The 19,478-nt window shown below is 40.0% G+C and overlaps 1 protein-coding gene, 1 long non-coding RNA gene and 1 pseudogene across 5 annotated transcripts; all 3 read right to left on the bottom strand.

Moving 5' to 3' along the window:
* Nucleotides 1-1,256: 1,256 nt before the first annotated feature.
* On the bottom strand, nucleotides 1,257-9,614 carry dennd1c (DENN domain containing 1C). 2 transcript variants are annotated; one of them, XM_088374560.1, is made up of 22 exons: nucleotides 9,443-9,614; nucleotides 9,150-9,214; nucleotides 8,587-8,630; nucleotides 8,421-8,470; nucleotides 7,575-7,694; nucleotides 7,447-7,516; nucleotides 7,292-7,372; nucleotides 6,853-6,903; nucleotides 6,652-6,762; nucleotides 6,481-6,581; nucleotides 6,369-6,414; nucleotides 6,162-6,260; nucleotides 5,571-5,696; nucleotides 5,181-5,282; nucleotides 4,408-4,495; nucleotides 4,292-4,332; nucleotides 4,157-4,210; nucleotides 4,020-4,067; nucleotides 3,817-3,924; nucleotides 3,308-3,387; nucleotides 2,732-2,942; nucleotides 1,257-2,456 (listed from the first exon to the last, which is right to left on the bottom strand). In XM_088374560.1, the coding sequence occupies exons 1-22, from the start codon at nucleotides 9,457-9,459 to the stop codon at nucleotides 1,755-1,757; spliced, it is 2,415 nt and encodes an 804-aa protein (XP_088230686.1). In that variant the 5' UTR covers nucleotides 9,460-9,614; the 3' UTR covers nucleotides 1,257-1,754. The 2 variants fall into 2 exon arrangements, with proteins under 2 accessions (XP_088230686.1, XP_088230685.1); XM_088374559.1 differs by having other exon boundaries at nucleotides 6,162-6,263; nucleotides 9,443-9,612.
* A 402-nt stretch (nucleotides 9,615-10,016) lies between these two features.
* On the bottom strand, nucleotides 10,017-13,525 carry LOC148399161 (tubulin beta-1 chain-like; annotated as a pseudogene). The gene is made up of 5 exons (XR_015858161.1): nucleotides 12,300-13,525; nucleotides 11,776-11,884; nucleotides 11,605-11,715; nucleotides 11,288-11,532; nucleotides 10,017-11,146 (listed from the first exon to the last, which is right to left on the bottom strand). The product of XR_015858161.1 is annotated as a tubulin beta-1 chain-like (transcript).
* Nucleotides 13,526-14,320: 795 nt separating this feature from the next.
* LOC148399160 (uncharacterized) lies at nucleotides 14,321-19,465 on the bottom strand. Of its 2 annotated transcripts, none has more exons than XR_015858163.1 (3): nucleotides 19,154-19,465; nucleotides 15,922-16,017; nucleotides 14,321-14,488 (listed from the first exon to the last, which is right to left on the bottom strand). It is a non-coding gene; the product is annotated as an uncharacterized LOC148399160 (long non-coding RNA). The 2 variants fall into 2 exon arrangements; XR_015858162.1 differs by lacking the exon at nucleotides 19,154-19,465 and adding an exon at nucleotides 16,804-16,951.
* Nucleotides 19,466-19,478: the final 13 nt, after the last annotated feature.

Here is a 19,478-nt window from a genome sequence, read left to right as displayed (position 1 = left end):
GACCTGCTTTAGTGCAGCCAGGTAAAGGTAGTGCGTCACCGAGTTTCGGTTGTGCCGAGGGCACGTCGCTGTCGCCCTGAATCTTCCGTGTCGGCTTTAAACTGGGACTTCCACGAACGGTGAGTGTCATTTCACCAGGACACGTTCCGTCTTGGGCAGGTCATTCGCTTTCAAATTACGTGGTAGCTCTAAATATTGACTGCAACTAAGAAGCCGTGTTAGTCTTGCGGCTCCCAGTCGTCAGCTGAGCGAACAGGTGGAGCAGGACGGGCTGCATTCCTGCCTGGCTCGCGGAGCCCGAGAGCCGCATCCCGATCGGCCTGTCAACACTGTTATAAAATAAACCTATACAATCTGGTGGGAAGGGAAGTAACCAATAACAAATACTATGTCACTGAACCTATGTTCATCTCTCAGGAAACCTCCTAAGTTATTTTTCAGACGTTTTTTTTTTTTTAACTGTATCATCTGATGTGAAACATTTATACGGCTCCTATCTCAGAGGCATTTTGAAATGCTGTCCAAAAAAAAAACAGAGGAGGGAAATGCATTATACCAGTAATCTGACTAATTGTGGCCTTTTTTTCACATGCTCTCTGATTATTTTTTTATGCTTGTTTGTTCCAATGTAAGGTCCAAGGACACACCAGACCTTCTTTCGTCTGGGAGGTAAAACATTGTCACATTGTCCAATATGTGTGTTTCTTTTACCCATAATTACCCACTGAAGTTTCTTGGATCAACATACACTTGCATGATGTGATATTTTGGTATTCGTTTCACAAATCACAAATACCTAAAAAAAATCTCCTGCTTAAAACGTGGATTAAGATTTTTATATTAAAAACTATTTGACATGTTGCCTATGGTTTTGCTTATTTCATTTTGTCAAAATATTCATAACCTCTTCACAGCTGTCCGTCACCATGAAAATACAAGCAACCTTCCCACCCACGGTGTCAGCACTCATCTCCACCGTGGTTCTTCTCCTTGGCTTGACTCTGCTACTTCTGCTGTGCGTCCTAAAGAAGAAGAGAAGAATGGAAGGAACCTACCGTCCCAGCGCAGAAGAGAGGAAACAGATCGGAGCAGCTGGCTCTGAAAAGAACGGTCTGCCTTTCCCTTTACCCAAAGAAGAACGCCTCATATGATTATTCCACCAAGTTACTCCATCACTGACCCTTTTTCAACTGTTTGGATTAATTTGCTCACACTCATGCAGATGATCAATTCTTAAAACCTCTGACATACCACACAGTTCTTTTTTTCCACCTCTATTTATTCACTCATTGGACAAAAGAGACTTTCAAATCTGTCACCAGTTGTGCTGCATGAAAAGGGGAATGCAAGTCATTACGTGACATTTGATTTGAGTTTTGCTCCATTCATGCAAAATTGTCCTCAGTCTGCCACATGAAAGACTTGAACTGAATTTTGCCTTCTTTTTGAACAGATGTTTGTTGTTTTTTTACCTGACTCTGCATTGTCTTGTCTATTTATATATACTTGACTATATGTATATATATATATGAAGTACGTATTAAACTCATGAAGGATTCTTATTAACACTGACAATAACTGAGATGCACTTTTATGATGCTCACTTTTGTTATTAAAAATGTGTACTGTACATGAATAAAGAATATATGCATGTCACTCATTACTTAGAGACGATCCAAAGTTTGTCAAACAATACACTGAGGTATAGTTTTTTTTATATGTTTTGTTTTTTAAGCAGAACCAAAGTGTATCTCCTATTCAGCCAATGTGGTCGCTTCAAACATCTTTTTGAGTTCTGACACTTTGACAGTGACTGGGCCGCCCTGCTCATGCTTGATGGTGCTGTGAGAATCTGAATGGCTGCTTGTATTATACGACTGATATGTTTGAACAATGTTACTGCTGTTTCCTGCGCTGTCTTCCTTGGACAAGTTCTTATTCCTTGATTCCTCCAAGAAGCCTTCGTTGGACAGATGACATCCAAGTCCCGCCTCTTTACTTTTGTTTTGACTTTTCTTTTCTGTTGCATCCTCCTCTATTTCAGCTGTTTTCTTTCCGCCACATTTCTTCTCATTCTGTGTGAAATTTGCGGCATTTTCCGTCTTTTTCAGCACTTCGTCCTCAAGCCGCTCAGCTATTTCCTCCTCATTGCCCTGTTTTAAAGTCACTTTTCCTCCCGATATTTCTGCCTCAAACTTTACTTCCTTTGAACTAGTTCTGTTCTGGACTTCTATTCCATGGGTCACATTTATCACTAGCTTACTGTTCTCCTGTGGATCTCCAATGCTTCTCAGCACCTCTTCTTCTTCTGCTGATGCATCATCAAGGGTCAACCAATCTGTGATCTCAGTGAGTGTATGCACCTCCTCTGACTGTTCCGGATTCCAGCTGTGGAGGCTGCCACTGCCATTGGTGGACAGAGAAAGGCTCTCCTGGCTGGGATTGACTCGGCTAAGCTAAACACAGAATAGTAGTTAATCGAAGTTACCAACACCAGGTGAAAAAAAAATGCAATTAGAAAACATGGACTCTTAGCTTACTGACTTGTGAATAATTTAATTTGTTACTTGTGCCGCAGTGTACCACATGGTGGTGAGAATGTTAAAATTTTACCCAAGTGAAAAGCCTTGACGATTACAGTAAACTATCGATTAAGCAGTATGATGAACCTCTTCATTGTTACTATCCGCAGTACGTGGCGTTATTTAATGTGTCAGTTTGATGTTCTTACCTTTGTAATATAGTCATGACAGTCTGGTCCAAACAGATCCAGGCTGCGTGTGCCATATAGCTGTCCCCGCTCATGTGAGCTGCGGGTGCTGAGTGTGTCAAAAATCTCACTTAGAAGATCCATTTCCTCTAGATCACACAGCAATTCTTCCTCCTTCTCTTCATCCTTTTCGAGCTCAGAGTCAGGCTTTTCCCTTGGCCCAGACATTGCCCTTATTGATACACAGGGTCAAATGAGAATATATACATCAGCTTAATGTGTGGTTAGGGTTACTTCAGGGATACTTCGAGTCATCTGGTAAAACTTGTTACACTATTTCAGTGTGTCTGAAATTTATGTCCATTCAGCCAGAAGAAATTTTATGAAATCAGAGCCATTGATGTTGAACCTTTGGTAGGGCTTGATGGCTCAGGCTTACTTTCATTTAGTTTTAGTTCATCCCAAAGGTGGAATTGAACTCAAGACTTTTACCAAGACTATTCCCACAAAGGAAAACTATACCCAATGTGTCCTGGTAAGCTAAATGGTTAATTGGTAAACAGGTAACAGGTCTTTATATTTGTTTATGTGCCTCACCCATTCCATGCATCTCCAGCTGCCTTGGCTCCCTGGCCTCGAGTGACACTAAGTTTGGAACCGGGCCGATGAGGACGTGACTGATATCCAATGTGGAAGTAAAAGAATCACCAGCACCAAACAAAAAGGAATGAATGGACAAGTCGTGACAAAATGTGAAAACAACACACAAAAGTAAAGCAACATTAGTGGAAAGCATTGGATGTTGTGCTTTACTTTTCGCTTATGCAACTGTCAAGTATGGAAAACCATTCCTTCCTTCCTTCCTTCCTTCCTTCCTTCCTTCCTTCCTTCCTTCCTTCCTTCCTTCCTTCCTTCCTTCCTTCCTTCCTTCCTTCCTTCCTTCCTTCCTTCCTTCCTTCCTTCCTTCCTTCCTTCCTTCCTTCCTTCCTTCCTTCCTTCCTTCCTTCCTTCCTTCCTTCCTTCTCAAGATGGACAACAAGGATTTCTAATAAATGCTCGATTGGCTTTCCATTGAGAGGCGTTGATGGACGCAATATTTTGTTTACCATTGCAAAGTGTTGCGTGTTTGGCAGGCCATTCTGCAGGCAGTCGGACGGAGCGGAACGGTGTGACAAGGATCCACCTCTCTGAATGGCTTGTGTTTGGCTGAAGGCCTGCCTTCCACACATGCATACACACAGACACTTGTTGGTGGAGCTCCAAACACACACCATATATGAGCATAACTGCAACTATGACACTAACGCACCTTATTTTTTAACCTGCTTTTCAAACCTGAATTTGCGATGCCTGTCACCTGATAAAGACAAAGTGCAATATTGTATATAAAGAGTCATTCAAGTTTCGCAGACAGTTAACAATTAACACTCCTCAGCTTGCACTCACCCGGATGTTATTTGTTTTGGACTTCATGTTGAGGATCAGCGCTCCTCCCCCTCTCTGTCAAAGGTACAATGGTATCATGAATTGTGCAACAATTTGAGAAGATACTTTTATTTGTTTTTGCTAAGACTAACTTACCTTTAAATGATCAACTAGTTGTACATAAGATTTACTCTTTCCTGTAAAAAACAAGTTCAACAAGTGACAGATTCCTCCATCCACAATTTATATCCACTACAGCACATTGTACTTACCTGTTGTTTCACACTCAATAATTTCTTCTTCAAATAAGTCCTGAGGTACTTTCCCTGTGTTCAGAATATCCAGGCGTTCATCAATAAACTGAAAATATTTCACAAGTTACTAAAAATACTAATATCATATATATATTATTTCAAGAATGGCTCATATTTTCAAATTGAAATGGGGCCATGCTGTCTGAATAAGTCAGTCCACTTTAGTTGTATACTGCACGCACAAGAACAAGTTGCTGCTCAGACGTCGCCTTGCACCTGTTCGCCAGAACAAACATGTAATAAGATATTACCATAGTGGTGTTCAATATTTACTGATACCGATGAAGTGCATCATTCCTATTATACTGTTAAGTAAACAGCCCAAATCAAGAGTAGTGTCGAGTCCTAATACCTAACAGTAAGAAACTTTACTGTATGTACTACCTTTCAAAAGTTTGGGGTCAGACGATTTAGTGTTTTCCATGAAAACGAACATAATGGCACAAGGATTTTCTAATCAACCATTACCATTCTAACACAATTAGTGAACTCAATGGAAATGGGCCTTGATAACAAAAAATAGAGATTATACTTACATTATGATGCTATAACAATGCTAAATGAAATCAATGTAAAACACCACAAGTCACAGTCACAAATAGTCTTGGATTGTGCTATTATTTTATAGGTGAGGATATTTTCGCCCCAGATTATCATTAAGTATCTACAGTACAGTTCAATATTTTGTCCACTAGAGAGCAGCAGACACTTAGAGGAGCCAAGTACCGTACCTGTTTGAAGAACTGCAAATGGATGGCACTCTGAAGAAACTGCCTCATATTGGATGACTTATGATCTAGAAACAAATCCTTACTGAAGCATACCCTACCACCCTGCAAAATTACAGAAACGTTTACAATATATTTTTATTATTATTATCTTTATTAATAATAATAATAATAATAATAATAGTATTAGTATGTAATATATGCATGAAAATATACAAGAATAAGAAATCTAATTTCACCTCAAACATAAAAATGTATTTTTTAAGATATATTAAAAAAAAAATCAAAAGTACAGTCATGGAGAAGTAAAAAACTAGAACCAGAGCCATAAAGAAAATTATGAACCATAAAAACATTAGCATGCACTCTCAGGCCATATGATAAAGCACCGACCTTATGATTTTGCAGAGCATCCTTGTATCCTCCAAACAGCACAGACTGGGCCTTGAGAAAGGCCCGTGAGACGCCACAGCCAGCAGAAACCACCTGGCTCTTCAAACATACTTTTAGCCCAGACCTCTGGGGACAGATACATTGTACTTTTAGAAGTGGTGACAATAAGGTTATACGCTCATACAGTGGAAGAAACCCACACAGTCTTGTTCAAATGCCAGGTGATTGCGACATAATAAAAGTCCAATATATTTAATTTCCAAACTTTTTACATCGCTCACGATCTCTTTTCTCAAATTAATCTTTTGAGGTCAAGCTCAAGTGCTTTCACTTGACAGGCAAAATGAAATACAAATAAAAACAAATGACCTCACTGTTCCAGTACTTTTGGATGTGAGTGTATACATTTATCTTGTTCAGGGTCACAGCAGGGGCTGAAGGGGGCTTGTGGAGCAAGCATTGAGTGGGACGAATGGGAAATGAGCCCATACCATCTGAAGGATCATTTTTCACCACTATAGATGCAGGCACCTTTTAAATAAATACTGCACATTCAAACAAACACACAACACACACATAAAGATATATTACCACATGTGAAGGTATTTTCTTCAGGTCATTGAAGGGGGTTTCCAATGTGTTTGCATCCACATTCAAAATGACAACTCCTTCCAATCCTTGGCTCCTCACCTTCTGCCAAACCATTATTAGGTGGGCATGTTCAGAGATTTGTGAATTTCAATTTCTTACCATTATTAAGTGGGTATGTTCAGACATTTGTGAATTTCAATTTCTTACCTCAGATAGACTGCTGTGAACTCCAATAAGGTACGGCATAGGTGCGCTGTAACAGGTAATACCAGATCAGATGTGACACATGGAAACACAGATGACAGACTGATAGGCTTACCAACAATAGTCCAAAAGGTGAGGTGGCAGGACTGGGATGAAGATGTGTTGCCAGTGCATTGGATATAACAGAGCCCCAAGTGCGTGTACGCAAGATGTCAGCTACAAACACAGTAGCACATAATATGAATGGTTACAAAATGTCATTCAAAACAATGAAAGAAATACATACGGTGCTGAGTTTGCGAGCAAATATGATGATGCGTCTTTCAAACAGCATGCTGGCGTAGAGCTGCAGAAGGTTCGTCACGTCTACGGACACCACCAGCTCCGTTAAGTTCCTCTGGTGCACGCACACATACACACACGCACACACACAGCAGCGTTGTTAGTAAGTAAAACTTGGGACACTAGGTTTGATCCTACTACTCACATTTTCGGGAACAGAGGGGAGACCGAGATCCGGAGCCATGAAGTATGGAACCTTATCAAGAGGATTCAATATGATTATTTGGGGAAATGACACTGGTTAGCAGCAAATATAACCAAAGATGCCGATAAGTACCCATAAAGTATTTTTGACACTGATTTAAAAAACAAAAATGCAATTTTTTTCAGCATTTAAGTCTTTTAACTTTTATCCTTATTTTTTGTGATTACGTTCAACCCGTAAAAGCTTGCGCAATACAGATTTCACCTTGTGTTGTAACGTATAAAAGGAATCTCTATTTTTCACAATTTTGAATCTACTTTTAATTTATTCACTTGACTCACTACCTTTTATCCCTCTGGGTACCGGCAGGCCTAATATTATTAAATTCACAAATACTTACTGCTACTGTACATACGTAGGACTATAATTGGAGATTTACCATCTGCAGTGTGATAGATCCGGCTGTCAATGGTATAGGTTCGTTGTAGAGTGCAGCCAGCATCACTTTCATCTCATTGGTCTATTGAGCAGATAAAAGTGCTCAGTCTAATATTGTTTAGGAAAATAAGAGCCTGGACGCCATTAAAAACTCACCTGCCCCTTATTGATGTATACAGCTAGGGTATTGAGAACTTTATAAAAGACCTCGAACCAGGGAAGGTAACTGTGAAAACATAGAGTCATTTAACCTGCCTTAAGTGTTTTTCCTGACATGTTCATACCTGAGGATGCAAAGACACATCTGAGCACTGTTGCTGAGGCGACAGAAGCCAAAGCGTTGACAGCCCTCAATATCAGTCAGAACAAAAGTAAAGTGCTGCACAGCCACTTCTTCTCTCACCCTGAATGAAAGATGTTATTGTAAAGAGAGCGCAATAACTGGAAAAACTAGAATCTTGCCAAAAGTGAAAGAAAAAAAAAAGCCAGATACTTGTTTGCCCTACAAAATTATGACGAGATGCAACTTCTGCTTTTAGTGTTTAGTCTGACAAGAAAAGTGTAGTAAATGACAATGGAGGGAGCTTCATTGCACGAGGTCCAGCATAGGTAAAAAAATATATTTACCTCTTATGTTCATTTCAAAAATTCTCAAACTCAACAAAATATCTCTCACCTCAGCAAAAATAATTGGCTACCCATCCTGGGCAACCCTGTAGCTCCGCCCCTGAAGAACTGAAGAACCTCTTACAGTCACATTTGGTTCGTGAGTTTTCTAGGGGCCATGTGCGAAGGTTTTTGAGTGTTTGTGAGAAGTTTTGCTTTTGCTTGTTGTGAGAGTTTTTGTTGTGTTATTGAGAGTGTTGAGCAGTAAGTGAAATGTTTTTTTTTTTTGCTTGGTGGGGGTAAGAGTTTCAATGGCACATGTAAGAGGTACTAAATCTTACAGTGTGAGGCCACACAAAAGGGAGCCCCGCTAAACGTTCAAACAAACAATGAAATAGAAATTCAATAGGTAAAAAGACAAATCAAATGTTAAAAAAAAATCTAAATAGTTTTTGTGTCTTAGTTGTCCTGCTCACTAAAAACAAAATAACACCTATTAGCTGAGGTAATGGTGGAAAACTTACCTTTGTATATCGTATGGGAAGCAGAACCTGGTTAAGGTTTGACAAGACTCCTACAAAGCAGATAATTAGTTTTGTGTGCTAGATGCACCATAGTATTCAAAGTTGACTGTAAATGGATACATGCCATACTTTGTGTTTCATAAACAAATGCAAGAGTGTACTGTACCTCATCTCTGAAGTCATCTGGGAACTGAAGACGTACACCCGGATCTGCAGCACACAATTACATATTATATCACCTGAGTGACTCTCAGCCATTATGGAGCCAAGGCCAAGTTGTTCACCATCAACTTTTGTATATAGAGCGCCATGACAACTTAAATAAACAGTAGATCGAACAGATTGCAAATAAATGTAGCAAGTTAAGGGTCATACTAGGAAATGGATTGCATTCATGTTGCTTTCTAGTTCAAAGCAACAGGACAAGCGATGTGGTTGTCAAACCACAGAACAGGAAATACCCATGGTTACAGATTGTGTTTGTACCATCCATTTCAGGCAGTTGTTTGGCTTAGATGGCATTGCTTGACATTTAACAGCATGTACATTATGTATAGCCACTGTCCTCTATCTTGTAGGAAGACAGATTGAGTGCTGGAGACAAAGAAACCTTTGTGAGGAACACTTCCATTACTTAATTTGGGAGTGTATTGGATGAGATTCTGTTGATAGTAATGGACAGTAATGGGAAACGCTCACAGGCCTTGTTGTGAGGTACAAGGGACTGACCTTCATCTCTGGCTATGGGACATGATGCCTCAAAGAATACGATGAAGGCTCGCTCAGGATTTTGTCTGTGAAAACAAAGTCAGATGAGAACCCGTCGCATTTGACAGCGGAATGTCAAACAGTAACCCTAACAAACACCAAAAAGATGTAAGGCTTTCTGTAAGAAGCACATTCTGTTGACCTTTCAGTTGACTTAACATTATAGTCATGCAATGTGCTCACAGATCTGAGAGGAAGTGACAAACAAGACAGCAAGAATAGAAGTTTTCTCTTGATAATTGATAATAACATACCTGATTCTGGAGCCCATGCTGTCTGAATGCCACTGTGTCCATGTGTTGGTCCCGAAGGGGCAAGATCCTCAGCACGTTCTCTCTGTTGCCATTCAGGAAGACAGAGGGAAGTAGCAGCAGTCTACCACAACCACTGCTGTCTGCGTGTGACTGACAACTTCCTGCTTTATGTCAGTCTTGTGTCATCATGTGTGCATGCCACAAAGTCAAAACTTCTATATGCACTTGCCACCAAAAGCATATCTTTAGTTATTTATGATGTAAAGACTCTATACATATACGTACAGACACACACACACATGCCTTGATCACATTTTAAATTGTGATCAGGGAAGCAACCAGTGGAACCACACAGTTTCTTTATTTTCTGCTCTATTTTATTCACCTGGCCAAGGTTGAGCTGGAATGTTTGTATCATCGCTTTAATATAGTTACACAAGAACTTTTTTTTTTTTTTTTTAAAAACAAGAGAAGTGTGCCTTTTTTTTCTTTCCCTGACAAAGCTGTGATGTGGAAATGACTTGCGTCTCATGTTCAGGCTGAATGAAGAAGCAAAAAAAACCACTACCATCACTATGCTTACCAATACATTTATTCAAGTCAAATACCAAATGAAACGAATTAATCCTCAATGCACTGCATACGGCAGAAATGTAGAACTGCGTAGTGAACAAAAAAAAGATTAACAGAAAGTTGGTGAGTCTGACAGACCTCTATGTGGCCACTGTTGTTAGGTAGAGACCCAACGATGACTGGAAGAATCGGGCAAAGGTCTACAGTCGCGAATGCAGAGAAGAGGCAGGAGTGATAGTGCAGATAATGCAGGTTATAGGAAACGCATCCAGGCAGTGAATTGTGAAATGTCTCCGGCCATCTCCTCCTCCTCCTCCTCCTCCTCCTCCTCCTCCTCCTCCTCCTCCTCCTCCTCCTCCTCCTCCTCCTCGATGGCTTCCTGGTATTTCTGGTACTCGGACACCAAATCATTCATGTTGCTTTCTGCCTCTGTGAACTCCATTTCATCCATGCCCTCGCCCACGTACCAGTGGAGAAAAGCCTTTCGGCGGAACATAGCAGTGAACTGCTTAGAGATGCGCTTGAACAACTCCTGGCAGTGTTGTTACCAATGAAGGTGGCGGCCATCTTGTTGCCGTACGGCGGGATGTCGCTAACGGCCGTTATGACGTTGTTGGGGATCCACTTGACAAAGTCGCTGCTGTTCTTGTTTTGTACGTTCAGCATCTGCTCATCCACCTCCCGCATGGACATGGAGCCACGGAATATGGCAGCTACGCCAAGGCAGCGCCCGTGGCGGGGGTCACAAGCAGCCATAATATTTTTGCCATCAAATAGCTGCAGAGTTAATTTACGCAAGGTGGGGGCTCTGTACTGTATGCTCCTCCTGCTGCTGAGCGGAGCAAAGCCCAACATAAAGAAGTGCAAATGAGGGAAGGGCACCATGTCGACGGCCAATTTACGGAGGTCCACGTTCAACTGCCCGGGAAATCGCAAGCAGGTTGTCACACCACTCATGGTGACAGAAATCAGGTGGTTGAGGTCTCCATAGGTGGGTGTCTTCAGCTTGAGGGTACGGAAGCAGATGTTGTACAAGGCTTCATTATCAATGCAGAAGGTCTCGTCTGTGTTCTCAACAAGGTGGTGGACGGCAAGGGTAGCGTTGTAGGGCTCCACTACTGTGTCGGACACCTGCAGGTGAATTGTTGCAAGTAAAAGCTACAACTTCACTTAGCAGAGTGTAGAGTGTAGCCAACCACCAAGGCTAACGTGCTAACAATTCTCATTTTACTCCAATTGTGCAATGACCTCTTAGAATGACAAGAGTTAGACCTTCAGAGAGGGCAGCAGACTGAGGGTATTCACGATGCGGTGCGGGTACTCCTCACGGATCTTGCTGATGAGCAGAGTTCCCATCCCAGATCCGGTGCCACCAACCAAAGAATGCATCAGCTGGAACCCTTGAAGGTAGTCGCATTCCTCTGCCTCCTTCCTTACCACATCCAGAACCGAGTCCACCAGCTCGGCTCCTTCAGTGTAGTGACCTTTGGCCCAGATATTTCCTGCTCCTTTTTGGCCTGGAAAAAATACCCCATTTTGGTCACAATTGAATTTCATACTGTCTTGTATTTGCTCAAGTCGTAGCTTACCAACGACAAAGTTCTCAGGTCTAAATATCCTCCCAAAAGGGCAGGACCGGACAGTGTCCATGGTGTCAGGATCCAAATCCACCAAGACCGCCCTTGGGACATACTTTCCTCCTATGGATCAAATCCTAAACTTGGATTTTAGTTTCTTAAAAGTCATGGCAGATTTCTGACCTGAAGCCTCATTGTAGCAGACATTGATTCGTTCCAGTTGGAAGTCATCCTCTCCATGGTAGGATCCAGTGGTGTCAATGCTATGCTCGTCACTCATCACTTCCCAAAACTGGTCCAGTCAAAACAGTCAAAACTATTCATTCACATGAATCATTATAAATTCTGCATCAAGGAAAATTTAAGGTTATCTTGAGGTTTTCAGGATGTTGCCTTTTATGCATCCCGCAATAATAATCACAATGTACAAAGAAAATCAGATATCGCTTAAGAAGGACAAGCTAAGTTCTTGGGGGTTCACACCAATTGAACAACTGAGAAAATTGGGAAAAACAATTCTTTGTTTGAGATGCTTTGCCAAACTTTTTACTACAGTTTCTTTTTCAGCTGCTGCTTGTTTGTGAGTCTTCAATGTTTTCTCAAGTTAGGTCTTTAACGTCTGGACAAAAATCTATTCTTTTTTTCCAAATTGCTTTTGTGGTTTCACGTCACGACCTGCAGCAGTTGCAATCGGGTAGTTCACAAACCTGCTTGCTTTTTGCAGTAGACATTTCCTATCTCTTTTTTTCCTTCCTGATTTGCAAATGAATGCAAAACCTAATGTTGTGGCAAAAGTGAGGAACACGTTTTCATTCAATGACTGATGAATTGAATGTGAATCTGTGTGGCCACATACAATTCATCAAAAACAACAAAGACAGCATGACATCATGAAGGACAAACATCACCCCCACATTATCACACAATGGCAGCCCACCCCCCCACGCACACTGAATTTGAAAAGCTGCTTTGGATATTAATTCATCAATCATGAGATGTTGATGTTTTTATACTTTACATAAATCCCTACAGTACAATTGGGTACCCGTGTTGCCATTGCAGATGGAGACATTTTAGAACTTAGTCCGTACAAAATACTAAATAGGGATCCAGTGTTAATGGAACATATCAAAACATAACGTCCTCTGATTGGTTCATTGGGTACTTGTATATTATATATGTGTGGTGGCGGCGGCAAAGGTACATACATGTCTAGTCCTGTGATCGTTTTTTTTTTTTTCCCCCATCTACATGGCAGCAGCCACACAAAACAATGGCAATGAGGTACATACTCCGCTGTGTTACGTCTAGTCCTCTGATTGTTTTTTTTTTTTGTCCCGATCTACCTGTATATTACGGAATCCACACAAAACAAAGTTACAGATTTATTTAATTTGATTCACACAAAAGATACACCTTCTTAATAGGCACTTTTTTTTTTTTTTTTAGAGAAAATCAAAGGCGTTTATGTGCGCCCTATAGTTGTAAAATTACGGTATCAAGGGTTCTCAAATGACTAATTGACCTTCCCTTTTCTGCAGACAGCAATACATTTCAAATGAAGCCCATTTATGCTATAATAAAACCTATATTATTTAGTTTGACCTAATTTAGTTTCACCATTTTAATTTTACTTTTTGTCACCAATAAAAACCTTGTCTCTCAATCAGCAAACGCAACATGCAGAGAGACGTGTACATCACTTTTGATTATGATACCACACACTTTGATCCCGTGAGGGATATTTAAAATGCTCTATCTTATAATTTAAACATCTTTTCATGTACTTTTCAACTACCCAACATTATTAGGAGGGCTTAGAAATACATTCTCTTATAACCAGCTGCCAGAGATTTAGAAACACTATTCAGCACTTGCCCCAGTGTTGACCTATATAACATTTGTGTTCAAAAAGTAGAAAACAACAGAAAAAAGATCATTATTAGTTATATTAGCATACCATTGCTCCAATTTGATTCCCACAACGGCCGGCTTGCAAGTGAACAATCTCATGCATCTTGCTGTGTTGTGTGCTGTATCAACCAAGAGCTGCAGTTAAGTGCTAGTGTGTGCTGTGGTAGTTCTCAGCTTTTGCCCATCCTGCTCTACTTTCCCACTTCCTAGAAGTGCTCTTCTTTGAAATGACATACTGAAATGTTGAGATTTTTGAAACTCATTTGAACAGCCATTTTTATTCTTTGGCTTTTGACTGACTCAACTGTTACCATTATCCAAATATGTATTTTAATTTGTGTTTCAATTTACTGTTTTCACGTTCTTTGTGGTTGTCCTACTGCTATATCAAAGTCAAAGTCTGCTTTATTGTCTCGTTCTTCCCGTCAAGACACACAAAGAGATCGAAATTTCGTTCCCACTATCCCACGGTGACAAGACATCGCACACAATATACTTACAAGCAAACAACACAAAAAGTAAAAACAAGAAGGCACAAACAATGAATAAATAAAAGTGATGAATACATAATAAATAAACAAATAACATAATAAATAAGAGGAGCAAAAATGGAGCAAGTGTGCATACAGCAGACAGTCCGAATATAGCGCAACAGTACAGGACGCTACGCAGAAGGGGGGAGAGAGTTCAGGATCCAAACAGCCTGTAGTATGAAGCTGTTGCTGAGTCTGGTGGTGCGGGAGCGCAGGCTCCTGTACCTCTTCCCAGAGGACAGAAGATCAAAAAAAAGAGTGAGCGGGGTGACTCAGCCTTGTGGGTGAGATGGGAATGTAAATGTAAATGTCCTTCAGGGAGGGGAGTGAAGCACCAATAATCTTACCGGCCGTGTTCACTTTGCGCTGCAGGGCCTTCATGTTGTATTGAGCGCAGCTACCACCCCAAACAGCGATGCAATATGTCAAGTGTTTTGTCACAGCTGCAGCTGTTGTGAAATGCAGTCAAGAAATAAACTTGTTTTGTTTTCAACTTATCCAAGCCTAAGTGGATAGAGACCACACACGGATGCACGCACACACACATCCATACAAAAAGATTGAAATAAGCATTAGAGTTGTTGAATTAAGAATAAGACTCTAAAGGAGAAAATGAAACACTTCCCCTGAATGGCTGAAGGGAATGAGTTCATCCTGTAGTTATTAAGTTGTGATTTATTCATACAATATCATAAAAGCCAGTGTCGGTTTTATTGGAGTAATTTAGAGTTCAGAACCTATGACTTTAGGTAAAAGCCATTAAGAGTGTCTTATCGTTTCATGGAGCCCAAAAGGGTTATCAGGGTTGAATTTGACTATGCAGGTTGTTGACAATTTCATACAACAGTGTTGTGTTTTACTTCTATTAGTAAAGTTCTAGGACCATGTGTCGTAAAATGTATTTCAAACTACTAACTTTCCCCCTGCAGTCTGATGCAGCAGCCATTCAGAAAAAGAACTATAAACAAAAATCTGTCCTCTGATGTTGTCCTGCAAAGTTTTAAACATGTAGCACAGTCACAACTCTTGTGCAAGCCAATTGACGTTAGTATGTTGGCGTGGCCCTTGACAGGTACTTTTTAATTGCTTGCCATCAAACATCTAGTTACACATATGTACATACAGAATAAATCTTTGATTAGCTGCCTACCACCAGTCTGACGTAACGGCAGGTATTAGATCATATGGGAACACAAGCATGTGAAAGCCCAAATGTAAGTACAGCTGCAGTGTTAGCACAGAATAGCACTATTATCTGATAATTGGCCCACTTGAATGCTCAAGCGAAGTTGTCGACATAGGGATAGAGGGTCTTTTGTAGCAGACGCAGTAGCAGCGGCAGTATTTTGCATCTGGTAATGTGCCTGTGACATTTTCCACATGCGTGAGTCTACACACTAATTGAATAATTTGCTGGCTTAATGCTGAAGCACACTTTTAACAGGTGAAAATACAAATAATGTTTTTACTTCACCTTTACGGGCTTCACTTTTCTGTTCAGACTCTGTGCTATTTAATCAAAAGTAGCCGCCCAAGCATTGTGTGCCCTGACAGCCATTAACAGATTTGTCATTTGCATGAATTGTATTTAATGAAAAGTGGCAAATATTTATTTCACACTGGAGGGTTGTGGATCAGTTTGACTGTAATAGACCATTATCATAATTATAGCTATTAGAGAGCTAAACAGTAAACAAGTAAATAGTTGAAATTACAAAATATTTCTCTGGGGTAGGGAGCAGGTAATTACCTATTATGTTATGTATAATATTTGTCGACTTTTATGGGAACAAAAGACATTCTAATACAGAGAATATTCAAAATAAAAATAAAAACCAACCTGTTCATTACGTTCTTTTCAAATAGGTTTGGTAGAGGATACAGTGTCATGCAGTGTAGTGATATCGAGCCAAGAGAGATCTTTATACGTTCCCACATGCCAGGTCAGAAATGTGTGATCAGGAAAAGCAAAACAAACCTGGGGAGAGACATGAACATGTAAAGGCAAGCATTAGGTGTGCTTATACAGCTAGTCTCTGTAGTTTATGTGAATTGCTCGTGGATAAAAATAGGTTTCAGAGTTAGATTTTTTTCCCATGACATAAATTATTCACAGAAAATCAATAAGGAGCTGACTCCCAGAAACCAGATGCCCGGACAAACAGGTCATTTCACCCAATAAATTATATCTTCTATTTTGGTTGGTTGTTTATTTTTTTTCACAATGCAGGATATGGCATTAGAAAAAAAATGGCCACATTATAGATATAAAGTGCGGACAAAAGACTAATTTGTGGCCACCAATTGCAACATGCGCTTGCTTTTATTATTAGCTCAATGTGTCTCATGCAATATCCTTTTAAACTAGGGGAGTTGTTCACAAAAACAAAAGCAGCTGGACAGCCCTGATTTACAGCAAACAGAAAAATAAATCTGCGAAAATAAAGTGAAAAACATTTTATTCATTTGGTTTTTTTCCGGACTTGTTAGTGATTCATTTAAAAAAAGTAAAAAAAACAAACAAACAAAAAACAATATTACCTATTGAGTTGTTGAATTTAAATTCCAATTAGTTGTAGTGGTGTCAAAATTAAATCGATTAATCAACAACAAACAGGTTATCAAATTAGTCACCTCGTATTTTAATAATCAAGTATTTTTGAGACATTTTATTAACTAAAGATTGTCCAAGTCTTCTGATTTCAGACTTCCTCTGCAATTATTCTGATTTCTTCAGGTCCTTCATAAAAGCAGATGTATTTACCTTGTGAGTTGAGTTGCGGATTCTAAAAATAATGACAGCCCCCAGTTTTTCTACACCTTACAATTTTATTTCCCTGCAGTTTTGAGAAGAATCATTTGCAAAAAAAAACTGTTTGCCAAATTTAAAATGCTCCTTTTACATTAATTGAAATGAAATACTGTCTATTGTACAACACCCTCTGAAGAGGAGACTTTGATTTTCTCCTCTTTCATCTATAACTGCTTCAAACAACAAGGAATGTTATGATTGGATTATTGCCAATGTTTTATGTGACGCGTCATGTTGTATTATATTATATGCTCTGTAAAGCACTTGGTTACAGGGACAGCTGTTGTGAAAAGCACTATATAAATGAAGATGTAATAAAATTGTGTTGCATAAGTTTATTGCTACAACTAAGAACCGCACGCACAAGATTTCAGAAAACGTTCAGAGGACCTCAATGTTGTGTTTGTTAATTGGTGTGCGTGTGTAGGCTGCAGTGGCTGACGGACAAGCATCCATTTGAAACAATGAATGAATGTCAGACCTTCACCAGGATGAATGATTTGACATCCACACAACATACCATCGGAGAGTCGTGCTTCTTCTAGGATTTTGTTGTGCTTAACGATCTGCTATAACTACCCACTGAACGCCATACTACCCACATCCTCAAAAATATGGGCAAAGGACACTCATGCAGTCTTAATGGCATAGAGGCCTTTAATCAAGACCTGCTGAATCTATAATGAACTTGCCTCCCACCGAGACCTAGAAAGCAAAGAGAAGAAAGAAAATATACTTTCATGGGCCAAGACTCTGGCAGGGAGAAAAATGTGAAGGGATGATTTTGCCTCACGTTGAATTCTTTTTATCATGTTAGGGCCCTAATGAAACAACACAGCCTGTTCACATTTATATACGCTTAAGTATGCAGTAAATTTTCGCTTGCCTGCATTTCCCACCCAAGCAGAACTGAATAACATCTACAGGCTTCCATCCACTCTGTCAACTTCATTCTCCACACCCGGCAAGTCCTGGCTCCGTGAGGGAACAAATTTACCCTAACCCTAATTTATCCTCTTGGCGAGGTAAATGATTTTGTACACGCTAGGTATGACTCATTCTGCGTTTCTTTACCTATTTAAATACTTCACATTGTTAAGGCTCCTTGGCAAGTTTAAAGTCAAGCTACATGAGGAAAACCGTGTGGGAGTTATTAAACTTTGCCCTCCATCCTTCCTTTCCTCCATTACTAGAGACACGAACGCCACAACAAACATGAAGTGTTTTTTCCCTTCGCTGTAAAGTTTAAAGCCAACATATTGATGGATGTCTTCCTTGGGTGGTTTCAGTGTCGTTATGTCATTGTTTTTCTTTCTCCAAAAATAACTCCTGCTGACTTTGTGCAGCAAATGCTCATGGCTTCTTTTTGACTTTGGCTCATAGGACATCAACCCGTGTGCACAAGCGTTCATTGGAGAAAACTGAAATGTCAGCTCTAAGATCAGAGACCCATTGTGGGAAAATTGGATTGAACCATCATATAATTATTCATGAATCTTTAATATACTTATATTCAGTCACGCATTCATTAATTATGGAGAAGAGGCCTTTTGTTCAAGATGGAGTCATCTTTATGATCTTCTCAGCAGTCTCAATTGCATTGGCATATGGTATGTTATGAATTTCCTTAGGTCATCAATGCCTGTCAGTGGGCTGATCTGTAGATTGATATTCAACACAAGTTAAAAGCAATTTAGAAGACATACAGTGGGCTCCCCTGTCACATTTGTCATCAACACTGAAAGCAATTTAATCCAGTGGTGGCTTTATGCATGAGCCAAAAGAGCAGACTAAAATGCAGTGGATAAGACCCACCACCAAATCGATCATTTAACTGAGCTCAGCTCCTATTGGCCGCCACATCATATGAATCCTCTTGATGTAAATATAAGATGTCAATAAGAAAAGTAGGTAGCACAGCTCTTCACTGCTTTCAATATAAAATACAAATGGAACTGGCCAGGATTATGTTTGGTACACCTAATGTTGGATACCGTAGTCTCCTCTGACAACAGAGTCTAATTAGGAACTTAAAATAAAGTCACATGGAAACACTTTTTACTAACACCATCACGTCACAGAATAACGTTCCAAAATGAGCTTTAACCAGAGCTGCCAACCTATTGAAATTGACTTTCAGGTCGATTTATCCGAATTATCACATTTAAAAATTCTGCCATGAACATTACAGTGAATGAATACTGCTAAAACAAGAACATTAGGTTTATCTTCCATTGTATCATCTCCAAACAACTCCAAATCTCTCACATTCAATACATAAAATACATTGAAGGCCACTCACCAGAGTAAGATGTTTCAAAGGTTACTACATTCTCTCCAAAATTCTGGAAAAAAAAAAAAAGAGAAGTACTTGGACTTCTGTAACAGATCGGAATGAAGCAGGGCGACCAAATGCAGCTTGAATCAGGGTTTATTGAAGGGAAAAGGGAGTCGGAAGAGAGGATAAGGGGAACAAACAAACAGAACTTGCAAATTGGCATGACTTAACGGACGGACCGACCGACAGACTGGCTAACCGAAACAGAACTGACAAAGACAGGAAGCAAGAAACAAGAAGACATGAGACGACATCAACAACCCGACAGGAGTGAGGGGCAGACTGGGCT

This window comes from Syngnathus floridae, chromosome 4 (assembly GCF_059516105.1).
Source record: "Syngnathus floridae isolate MCC-2025c chromosome 4, RoL_Sflo_1.0, whole genome shotgun sequence".
Classification (NCBI taxonomy): Eukaryota; Metazoa; Chordata; class Actinopteri; order Syngnathiformes; family Syngnathidae; genus Syngnathus; species Syngnathus floridae.
The sequence above is the reverse complement of the archived record's forward strand: the minus strand, read 5'-3'. Positions and strand labels throughout refer to the sequence as shown.

Coding starts and splice junctions, on each gene's coding strand:
- dennd1c (XM_088374559.1), bottom strand. Junction 6,904..7,291: donor GATCTATCACACTGCAGATG/GTAAATCTCCAA, acceptor CCTCTTGATAAG/GTTCCATACTTCATGGCTCC. Junction 5,283..5,570: donor ATGCTCTGCAAAATCATAAG/GTCGGTGCTTTA, acceptor GTAATTTTGCAG/GGTGGTAGGGTATGCTTCAG.